The 12300-nt window shown below is 36.6% G+C and overlaps 1 protein-coding gene across 4 annotated transcripts in view; it reads right to left on the reverse strand.

The window, feature by feature from the left end:
* Positions 1–12300, reverse strand: part of Tdrd3 (tudor domain containing 3) — a 206771-nt gene that overhangs the window by 37241 nt on the left and 157230 nt on the right. For all 4 annotated transcript variants that reach the window (XM_045145435.1, XM_045145433.1, XM_045145436.1 and 1 more), the window contains exons 11-12: positions 9506–10359; positions 3212–3337 (exon numbers count right to left, since the gene is read on the reverse strand). In XM_045145435.1, coding sequence (XP_045001370.1) covers positions 3212–3337; positions 9506–10359 — 980 coding nt within the window. The remainder of the gene's footprint in view (positions 1–3211; positions 3338–9505; positions 10360–12300) is intronic.

Consider the following 12300-nt stretch of genomic DNA (forward strand, 5'->3'; position numbering starts at 1 on the left):
GCATCTGGCTAACGTGGGACCTGGGGAACCAAGCCTCGAACCGGGGTCCTTAGGCTTCACAGGCAAGCGCTTAACCGCTAAGCCATCTCTCCAGCCCAATATAAATAATTTTTAAGGACATAAGGTATTTAATCATAATCAGACCATATATTTTGTATATATTGTGATCCCTGAGTGTGTTCTGGAAATAAAAATGGTATATCTAAATGGGAACTATGTGGCCTACCAATAGATGTAAGACAAATAATCCCTAACCTTTGTAAGAAAAACATTAACACTTAGATTTAAGCTTTTAACATGATTTTTATTTTCATTTTCAATACAACAGACTATTAACATAGTCATTAAATCTTTAATATTTCATGCTTTTTAGTGATTCATCCTTACATCTTTGGAAAATAATACAAGCAGCTGATTTTTATAAAGCCTTTTGGTTTATAGGCAGGCTTTTAAAAATTGTTCTGCATATCATTTGAGAAAAATCCTCAGTTAATGATCATTGTAATTTTTTGGAAAACGTAAGAGGTTTTCCAATGTACACTAACAAGCATGAACCATAATAAAATATACATTACTATTTCACAATAAAAAGAATGCACCTATATAGTGTAAGAATTAAAAAACTAAAAATTCCATAACCTGTGCTATAAATAAGTAATTGTGTTAAGGCTTCTAACAACTTCCCTGCACCTTTGCAGCCCTTTAATTTTTCCAGTATGATTGAATCAACTAGAGTAATCCTCTTATTGGTACAGTAAATATTTTGTTTCTTATAATTCTATAGTATTGATTAATTTAACCTTGTTGCAGTCCCAAGTGACAGAAAGAAACAGTGCTCAGACTGTAACAGTAATGCTCTTAGAGGCTCAGAGAACTCTACATTAACCCTACATTACATGTACTGACTGACATCTGCAAAGGTTGAACTTCTATGACTTTACATGTATGTATGCATCAATACAGATATATGGTGACACATGAGGAAGTGTTCAGCTGCTGGCCTCTCTTTCAAGGAAATAGTTCTCTCAGGTTACTATGCATGCAGACAAGACTGAATGGCTGATCTTTTCCTTAATAATGATGTATATGACCAAAAATGATATATTGATTCATACAAGATCATAAAACATGAAAAATACTTGATTATCTATAAACAAAAGAAAAGAAATGCTAAAGTCTTCAAAGATTTCATGATTCTACTCTGTCTATAAAAGAATTTAAGCATCCTATTACTAGCATTTATTGAAAAATGAACTCATGTAGGAAAATAACAAGGCAGAGATGAGAATGAACAAACTAGCAGAATATACAGTGTGGTCTAAATCAGAGTCACTGACAGAGGAATGACATCAGGGAAGTTTACTGTCCAGCTTCCTTTGTGCAAACCAAAACCCAAGGACAGAGAGAAAACAAAGTCACAGCAGTAGAATGAACACAATCATTTTGGGACCTGACACCTCTAAAGGAAGAGCTACCGGAAGGGACAACAAAAAGCACTCATCACTTCTCTCTAATATACCAAAAGGAAGGAGACAGAAAGGAAGAAAACTGTAGTTTTCTTTTAGGAGAAAGGAGTAAAATTAATTCCTTACCATGACTTCTAAAAACATAAAAACTAAATAATGTATAATTCTATTTTGAAGCTGGTCATAGTGCCACATGCTTGCCAGCACTTGAGAGGTGGAGGCAGGAGGATCAAGAGTTCAAGGTCAGCCAGGCATGGTGGCACACACATTTAATCCCAGGACTCAGGAGGCAGAGGTAGGGGGATCACTGTGAGTTCGAGGCCACCCTGAGAATACAGAGTAAATTCCAGGTCAGCCTGAGCTAGAATGTGACCCTACTTTGAAAAACCCCCCCAAAAAAAAAGAGGTCAAGGTCATCCTTCTGAGCTATGTGAGACCCTGCCACGAAGAGAAAAAAAAAAAAAAAAAAAAAAAAACAAAACACAACTCTACGTTGACTCTGATAGGTGTGGCTACAACCAACTAGAAGAATATAATGAATAGCAACATAGGATTCAAGTTCTAGAAATACAGACACAGTAAACAATTTAAAAGGACAATGGAAACAGCTATTATATGAAATTAAGAAGAGTGAAATAAGGTTAAAACAAGTTTGCCCAAGGAAAAAAAGACATCAATTAGAAATTGACGGTATTTCAGTCTTCCAGAGAAAAGATGAGAGTGAGAGAAATGGTCTTTATATAGTAAAATGTGACATAAGTCACCTTAGAAAATAATCATTTTTCTGGAATTACAAAGGCTAGCTCAAAAAGCCATGGCCTCACACACGAATGCTTCTGTGTCTGTGTGGTTGCCTTTATTCATGGTTGATGGTGGTATACCAGAGAAGGCATAACACAAAAAACTCGAGAGACCAAATCTAAAAGCAGCAAATAAGAAAATAATATATGGCTTCAATGATAAAGACTACCAGCTGGATGACATAATTTTATGGCATATTTTGGCATTTTAGGGAAATAGTAACAAATTGGGTTTATAAAAATTTATTAACAGCTACCCACAAATTAGTGAAAAAAATAATTATACGACTTCTGTCTTATATGTGTGTTTCTGCCTAAATGTGATTGATAATCTATATAAAGTTATTGTAGTCCTATAAAAAATGGACTCTGTAAGGCCAATAAATTCAAAATTATATCATCAAAAGTTACTACACAGCTTTGATAAACAAATGGCAATAAAACTAATCAAATAATTACTAAGTGGATATTTATAGGTACTCAGTACATAAACATGTGCTTAAAAACATGTGTGGTAAATAAAGTATGAACTCTTAATTTAAGGTGTTGTTCTTTATTTTACAGGTAACTAAATAATAAGTGATTAAATTTCTTAACTGTTCAATATAATTTAATCAAATTTAAAGTAACAATTTGGAAAACAAAATATGAATAAAAAATTATTTTACACATATAATTTTTTAGCAAATACAAAATTAAGAGTACCTATTTCCAAACCATAATACAAGAATACGTTATACAATCAAAGCAATTTCAATACATTAATTTCTATTTTTTTATTAAATATAACCATTAAATTAGAGCAGCTACTTTTAAACAAATTTGGTATATATATTTTTTAATTTGGTATATTTTTCATTTGTAAATTTTATATGATTATGACTAATCTTTTAGAACTATAGATTTTCTTCAAAGTAGCCTTTGTACAGAATTTGAATCACATACCCATGCCTCTGTTTGAATGGGCTTCATATTACTTAGCAGCACCTCTTCATAGTTTCCATAATCAATGAACTTAACAACTGCTGTCATGCCGGAAGAGTGGAGAGCTTCAACTTCTGCTCGGTAAAACTGAGGAAGCAAAAAGCAGTTTTAAACATGATGTTCAATGTTGCCTGCAAGGGTATTATGTATTCTAACAGTATCTCTTCACTAGATCATCAGAATTTGGAAATGCTAAAGGGAACAAATTTCGTATTCCTCAGATCCTTCTAACAGACAGGCTATTTCAAGTACAGTAGGAACTTATTTCTAACTCATATATTTAGCTAGCAACTAGTACATTTTATGTTACAAAAGTATTAAATGATTTCATGATGCTTTCTTCCCAAGTCTAGATGCTAACAAGTTTAGAGCTCCATGCCAGAATTATATGTTATTATAGGGCTTTGGTATATATTTTCTTTTTATGGACTTTTTGGCCTCAAAGTATTATGTTGTATGAATTATCTTGAGCAATGCTAGGAAAAGAGGCTTATGCCCTACGAACTCAGAGGATAGCCTTTAGCTCTTATAATTCTACAGGGTTACTGAAAGAGTATAATATATCAGTTGTTTAGTTTATATCTTCAACTCTCCAAAATATAGTCCTGACATAGAAATCAGTTTTAAAATGCTTTATTTAAGAAACCCAGAGCCCCTCTGTTAACAAATAAATAAAATTATTTTTATAAAAAGAAACCCAGTCCAAAATAAAACTACATATTTAAAACCTTAAAAACAAAAAGCCTTCAGGCTGGAGAGATGGCTTAGCAGTTAAGGCACTTGCCTGCAAAACCAAAGGACCTTGGTTCAATTCCCCAGGACCCATGTAAGCCAGATGCACAAGGTAGCACATGTGCCTGGTTCATTGGCAGTGGCTCGAGGCCCTGGCACACCCATTCTTCCTCTCTCTGTTTCTCTCTCTCTTTCTTCCTGTCTCAAATAAATAAATAAAAATATTTAAAAAAACAAAGCCCTCTATAGTTTAATAAAAAACGATCCTTGTGAAAAAATAACTTCTGAGCTGGGGAGATTGCTCAGTGGTTAATTAAGGAAGCTTACTTGCAAAGTCTACTAACCCTGACTCAATTCCCCAGTAGCTACATACAGTCAGATGCACAAAGTGATGCATGAAGCTATAGTCTGTATGCAGTTTGAGGTCCTGGCATTTCCATTTTCTTTCTCTCTCTTTTGTCTCTCTCTTCTCTCCCTCCTTCCATATTCCTCTCTGCTTGCAAATATATAAATAAAAATATCTGTAAAAACTAAAACATAACTTTGCATACTGTGGAGAGCATTTTAAGTAAGCTGTAGTAGTCAATAAAGCTGAGGAGCTCAGAAGAGTTTCCTGAAATGTGCACACTGGATTCAGAGAAGATTAGTGCTTTGCCAAGTAAAAAGCTGATAAAGATGTCCCAGGGGAAGTCAGTTACAGAGACATGAAACTGCATAAGAAACTGAAATCAGTTTTAGGTCAACTATATTTTGATGGGAGATGATCACTTGAATCAACAAATTAACAAATCAACAAATTAAGTCAGATTCAGTAAAGAAAGGTCAGATAAGGGAGGGTCTGTCTACATACTTGAGAGTACTTCATCTATAGGTGACAGATTTTAAGTAGGAAGAATAACATGGTCTACAACCAGGATCATAGTGGTGGCTGTAGCAATGACAAATTTAAGAGGAATAAGGTTGGAGGCAAGGAAACTGTTAGGTCAGACAAAATGGTGTTACAGCAGGAGGGTGACAGAGGAGTCACCCACATTCCTCAAGAAATTGTTTAACCATTATCCCTCCCCTGCCTAACAAGGCTCCAGGTCTGGATTTTCTGTCCCCTTATCTCTCCCTGGGTCACTTCTGGTCTCACCCTATGACTAATATAAAGAACACAGATTTACTGCCCCAACAAAGAAATTCCTTCCCTTCCTCACCTTCCCCCAACTGAAGAGCCTATAAAGTCTACTATCTGCAACCCCAAGCTGACTGTACCACTCTTGAGAGTCAGCCCTGGTAGCTTGTGTCTCCCCCGACCCACCAAATAAAAACTTCCATCTTTGCCTTAGAGTGATCTCCGTGTTCCTTGGTCACTTCTGAACCTTACAGAAGCCATTGTCAGGGTTTTAGAATAACCCAGTTGAAAGAAGAAAAAGCTGGAATTCACTTTGTAGTGTGGAAGAATGAGGAAAAACTGCCTTCAATTCTCAGTTCTTCTGTGGACAAAATGCTAGAGAAAGGGCAAGATATGTAATTGAATAACTCTAAGCTATCATTACAATGTAATTAAGGTAGTGTTAATGACAATCATAGTTGGTTCATTTCCTTAAATTTCTGCCTTTATTCTAGAAAAAAAAAAGGCAAGTTGCTTAGGCATTTGAAAGGTACCTCTTACAATATGTAGCTTCAGGAGGTAAATAGTTCCATCTCTCCCCCAGACAGAATATCGATTGCTTAATTTATTTCCAATACTTAATAGCGTAATCTACAGTCCAAAGACTCTCTTTCTAAACTAAAAGGATCCACACTGGCATAAATCAAAATAGCTATCTGAGATCACCCAGTTACTATAAGAATACAGTAACAGCACAAAAGTATGCAGTACTAAGTACTATGTTTTAGATACTTTTGATATTATTTTAAACATCTTCAATATGGGTAACAGATTCAGACAGAGGAGTCACCCACATTCCTCAAGAAATTGTTTAGCCATTATCCCTCCCCTGCCTAACAAGGCTCCAGGTCTGGATTTTCTGTCCCCTTATCTCTCCCTGGGTCACTTCTGGTCTCACCCTATGACTAATATAAAGAACACAGATTTACTGCCCCAACAAAGAAATTCCTTCCCTTCCTCACCTTCCCCCAACTGAAGAGCCTATAAAGTCTACTATCTGCAACCCCAAGCTGACTGTACCACTCTTGAGAGTCAGCCCTGGTAGCTTGTGTCTCCCCCGACCCACCAAATAAAAACTTCCATCTTTGCCTTAGAGTGATCTCCGTGTTCCTTGGTCACTTCTGAACCTTACAGAAGCCATTGTCAGGGTTTTAGAATAACCCAGTTGAAAGAAGAAAAAGCTGGAATTCACTTTGTAGTGTGGAAGAATGAGGAAAAACTGCCTTCAATTCTCAGTTCTTCTGTGGACAAAATGCTAGAGAAAGGGCAAGATATGTAATTGAATAACTCTAAGCTATCATTACAATGTAATTAAGGTAGTGTTAATGACAATCATAGTTGGTTCATTTCCTTAAATTTCTGCCTTTATTCTAGAAAAAAAAAAGGCAAGTTGCTTAGGCATTTGAAAGGTACCTCTTACAATATGTAGCTTCAGGAGGTAAATAGTTCCATCTCTCCCCCAGACAGAATATCGATTGCTTAATTTATTTCCAATACTTAATAGCGTAATCTACAGTCCAAAGACTCTCTTTCTAAACTAAAAGGATCCACACTGGCATAAATCAAAATAGCTATCTGAGATCACCCAGTTACTATAAGAATACAGTAACAGCACAAAAGTATGCAGTACTAAGTACTATGTTTTAGATACTTTTGATATTATTTTAAACATCTTCAATATGGGTAACAGATTCAGTATCACTGAGTTTCATAGACAATTACAATTAAGATTAAAGTTTTAAAAATTTTATCAAGCCAGGTGTGATGGTGTACACCTTTAATTTCAACAATCAGAAGGCAAAGAGGGAGAAGGATGACTGTGAGTTGGAGGCCAGCCTCGGACTACAGAGTGTGGGCTACAGTGAACAAACTTGTCTGCCACATGCAACTCTCTGAACACAAGCAGGTTTTTTCTTCTCTGTTCTTTCATTTCTTTCTGGTCAACAATTCATCTGTGCTCTTCTGGCAAGCAGACAGAGTACCATGGAGATATCCTTGCTCCAAAGGAGGGCTGATTTATTTATTTACTTATTTATTTGCTTTGTAAGGGTTGACTGTGGTAAGGGTGCTTTTACTGCTTGAAGTACATTCATCATGGAAGTTCAGTGGAAAGCCTAAACAGAAAGACCAAACCTTTCTCAACTCCAGTCTCTTACTTTACTGGCTATTGTCCAGGTCAACTCATAACAACCTCATGGCACCCAATACAGAAATGTTCTTCCTAACTTTACACAAAAGCACTGGACACAGAGAGCATTTGTCTAAGGTATAAGACTAATTTACAACCCCTCCACTTTTCTTGCCACTAAAATGTGGGAAAGGTAAGTAAGTATTAGGAATTCCTCACTATCCAAAGCAGGATTTCTTTGACTTTGTAAAGTCAGTGGTCTGAAGCATATACATGAGGACACCTGTATCTGCTCCCAGACCTGCCTAAACAGGCAGTACTGAAGTTCCAGCCAGTGAGACAGTGTTCCTGAGGCAGCTTTTCAAGAAGACACAGTGTTCTTTCTTCTATCCTTGAAGAAAGATTTAATAGCCAGAAATTCTATCTCTAAATGAATATCCCCAGTTCATATAAAAAATTTGAAGTCAATGCCATCTTTCTTTTCAACTCTGTTTCCTCCTTTTTGCTCCTTGCTGCTATTCTTGTTAACTGTTTTTTTTTTTAATATTATATTTATGTGAGACACAGAGAGAGTGAATATGGGCATGCAAGGTCCTTCTGCCACTGCAAATGAACTCCGGATGTATGTACCACTTTGTCTGTCTGGCTTTATGTGGGTACTAGGGAATCAAACTCAAGCCATCAGGTTTTGCAAGCAATTACTTTAAACTGGTAAACCATCTCTCCAACCCCTTGCTGCTATTCTCTTGTAACAACTAACACCTTGTTAATACCTCATTATCCTCTGAACACATCAGGGCCTGGCCCCACATCCCAAGTCTGAAAGTGTCCTTATAAAGGATTCTTCCAAACTCCCTCAACTGAATTTCAGCTCCTTGAAATCTTCAAATACCTTAGTTCGACCACTCACTTAAAAAAATGTCTGTTTATTTTCAAGCAGAGAGAGAGAGAGAATAAATGTGAATTGGCATGCCAAGGTTTCTTCCCACTGCAAACAAACTCCACATGCATGTCCCACTTTGTGCATTTGGTTTTATGTATGTACTTAAGAAACAAACCTGGGCCATCAGGCTTTCCAAACAAGTACCTTTAACCACTGAGCAATCTCCCCAGCCTTCTACCTCTCCCTTTAACCACACATTCTTATGGGTATGTCTGTTATCAACTAAAATTACTTTAACTAGGAAATATTTATCACATAGGTTTTTTTTTTCTTTTTTGGCATGAACCTCAAATCTACTGAAAGTCCTCACTGTATAACTCCCTTACATCTGCTTTTACTAATATCTCTAGTCCTCTGGCCACACTATTTTTCCTGCATAAATGTCCCCTCCTAAATTACATAAGTCATTATGAAACCTCTGTCCTGTGAAGAAAGCAGAGCTACAGAAGAAAACCATATGTAGTCCTGTCTTCAAAGAATTTAGTACTGTGGTGGGGAAAGTTATTAATTCTGAAAAATAAAACGCAAACACAAATTGTAGTAACAAAGTGAATAATGGACTGATTGAAAAGGAGGCAGCAGGTCAACCATGCTTCCACAGTGATCCTTGAGCCAACGCATTCGTAATAAAGAACTGTAAGGATGACTTGCACCGAAGAGAAAGCGTGCCTCTGTGAGAGGGCTCTGCACTGTCTCCGAGCTCCCGCCTGCACTACTGCACTCCTCCTTGTCCTCTTTTTGTCTTTTCCTTTCCTCCACAACTCTTCTCTTCCCCGTAAGCCACCATATAGTATGGAACTAAAGAATGTCTAAATTATTGGCCTAATGATTATAAATTATTACAAGATACAGAATTAACTTATATACTCTTCTAAGTAGGTTGAATGTATGTATTCTCTTCAAATAAAAATTTGTATAATTTTGTACCACTGAACATATTATTTTTCCATGCAAATGAGTAAAATTTGCAAGAACAAAAATATATATTTATAATTCAGCAAATGACAAGTGAAATGAAACTGGACCAAGCATAAATAACCTTCACAGTGCATTTCTCATTTATAGGCTAAAACTAAACTTAACCAAATATCATGAAAAATTTTGCCTACGCATCCACAAAACATGTTAAATATTTTACTTTACAAGTATCAGTTAGATAGCTATAAATCTCTTTAAAGACTTTAAACAGGAATAGTTATAGAATAAAACTTATTCCTGAAGTGACTGCCTCTCTCTATATTCTACCATGTACGGTATTCAGCAATATTAGTACTGAACATGTTAAAGCATTTGTACCTTGTTGTCTTCCCAATAAAGTGCAAAACATTCATCTCCAGGTTTCCATACTTTTGTATACTCGAGAGGAATGGATGAATCTATCATTTTTTCTGGCTTAATTGGCCCAGATCGTCTTTTGGGCCCATTATTATAATATATTTTGTCATCATAAGGTACTGCTGAGACAGGTCCTGCTGGTTTAATCGGTCCTACTCGTCTTCCTTTCAGTGGCATTTCCGGCTCTCCATTTGGAACACCAACAAAAGTACTACTTCGGACAGGATTCTGGTAGTCAGTATTCACACTAAAATGTTTTTCAATTCTGACACCACTGAAAGCTTCATTATTTATTGTCCGTGAGTTCCTATCATAAAAATGACTGGGAGTGCCTGTTTGGTTCTCTCTTTTCCCACGTTTTTGATTGTTATAATCTATGGAATCTTGAGGAAGTGGATTTTCTTTTGCCTCTGTGTAGGATGGACCTTTTCCTGATCTGCTTTGCATAGAGTTCTCTCTCTTTCTAAAAGCACTGTCACTGTGCTGAGTACTTAGAGGATATGAAGGGTCTTTCGTCCTGTCATATCTAGAAGAATATGGTCTATCACACCTAATTCTCTCCTCAACCCAGACGTCAGATCCTGAAGAACTGCTTGGTCTTTCAGAACCTCTATTTCTAGGTAATCCACTGCTTTCTAAAGCTGACTTTGAGTTTTGGGGGTCTCTTTGAAAACGAGGAGGTTTTTCATTTCTTAGCTGCCTGGCATCGTTTCGAGGAAGATGTCTTGGTTGATTAGCATCTTTAATTCCATTCTGCTCAGTAGTTGTCATTCTGTGTTGTCCTTGATGAAGGTACTGTGATTGAGACTTGGATTCTGAAAAGTAAACATACATCATACATGTCAAACTAAAGATTATCAATAGCAATTATCTTAAAATGTCTACTTGCAATAACACAAGATTTTATTAATTCTTGCATGCATGTGTGTGTGTGCGCGTGCGTGCGCATGCCAGGTTCTCACACTGCTGCAGACAAGTGCTCGATGCTTTGGCTACATTTTGTATCTGGCTTTATGTGTGTATTGGGGAACTGAACCTGACCAGCAGGCTTTGCAAGGAAGCACCTTAAAGCACTGAGCCATTTCCCCAGCCCCCAAATACCTTTTTTTTTCCATAGTTCTAGGAAGGAACCTGGGATCTCATATACATTAGGCAAGCACTCTACCAGTCCACTAACATATTACTGAACAATTTTTTAACATTTCTATACCTTGCTAGCTTACTTGTCTGCTTTTCTTCATATCTAATATAAAGTTATCTTAGTTAGTTACACTAGAAAAGTAATGAAATAGTATAAACCAAGAAAAAATAGTGGATACCTTCAGCCATATGTCTTTTTTTTTTTTTCCTGGTTATTTTGAGAAAGGATCTTATTCTAGCCAGGGTGAGCTGTAACTCATGGTGATCCTGTTACCTCAGTCCCAGCCTCTATAGAGATGAGATTAAAGGCAAGAGGCACTGTGCCCCAGCTCATTTATCTTGGTTACTGAATGTCTACACTATTCCAATCTAGGTATGCAATTTCCAAAGAGCACTGCACACTGCTAACTTAGGAAGTCATTAAACTGGGCCAGTGCTCTCCTGAATCCTACTCATTCAGAATAGCACAGCTCTCATAACCAGTCACAGTCTAACTAGCAAAACTGTTTTCTCAAAGTGAAATTGCAGCTTGTATTATAGATAACCTACTATAAAAAAGAACTTTGTGCTATATCAAAGCAATTAAGTAAGGGAAGTAATACTTGGAAATACAGAAGAAAAGTGTCAAAAAATATTACAAGCCCTAACAACACAGGAACAAAAGCAGTGACATGGTAAATATATACTAATAGATCGCTGTATATAATAGATCATTATACAAATGGCTGTATATCACATAGTAATTTCTATTCTATTTCAATTTATAAACATTACTTAGGGTTGGAGAAATGGCTTGGTGGTTAAGGTACTTGCCTGCAAAGCCTATGGACTCATGTTCAATTTTCCAGGTCCCATATAAGACAGATGCACAGTGATGCAAGCTTACAAGGTTGCACATGTACACAAAGGGTCACACGCATCTGGAGTTTGATTGCAGTGGCTGGAGGCCCTGGCACATAAATTCTCTCATTCACTCTCACTCTTCCACTCTTGCATTAAAAATAAAGAGAGGGAGCCAGGCATGCTGGCACATGTCTTTAATCCCAGCACTCTGGAGTCAGAGGTAGGAGGATCACCATGAGTTCGAGGCCACCTTGAGACTACACAGAGAATTCCAGATCAGCCTGAGTTAAAGTGAGACCCTACCTCGAAAAAACAAAATAAATAAATAAATAAATAAATAAATAAAAATTAAGAGTAGGGGGGGCTGAAGAGATGGCTTAGCAATTAAGGTGTTTGCCTGCCAAGCCAAAGGACCCAGGTTCAATTCCCCAGGAACCATATAAGTCAAATGCACAAGGTGGTGCATGTGTCTGATGTTTGTTTGCAGTGGTTAATGGCCCTGGTATGATCATTCTCTCCTTCCCTCTCTCTTTCAAATAAAAATAAATTTGAAAAAATGGGCCAGGCATAGTGGCACATGCCTTTAAAAAGAAAAAAAAGGCAGTCTGTTGGGCTTGCCTCAATTTTTTTTTTAAATAAATTAACATTATTTGTACTTTATTCTGTTGTTTCACAAAGAATGTCTGTAACATCAATTTATCTTTCGTGAATAATGTTTCTTTTGTTATTTATCAGTCAACAAGCAGATCATAATGTTTCCTACATTTCCTCAA

Source organism: Jaculus jaculus, chromosome 3 (assembly GCF_020740685.1).
Source record: "Jaculus jaculus isolate mJacJac1 chromosome 3, mJacJac1.mat.Y.cur, whole genome shotgun sequence".
Taxonomy (NCBI): Eukaryota; Metazoa; Chordata; class Mammalia; order Rodentia; family Dipodidae; genus Jaculus; species Jaculus jaculus.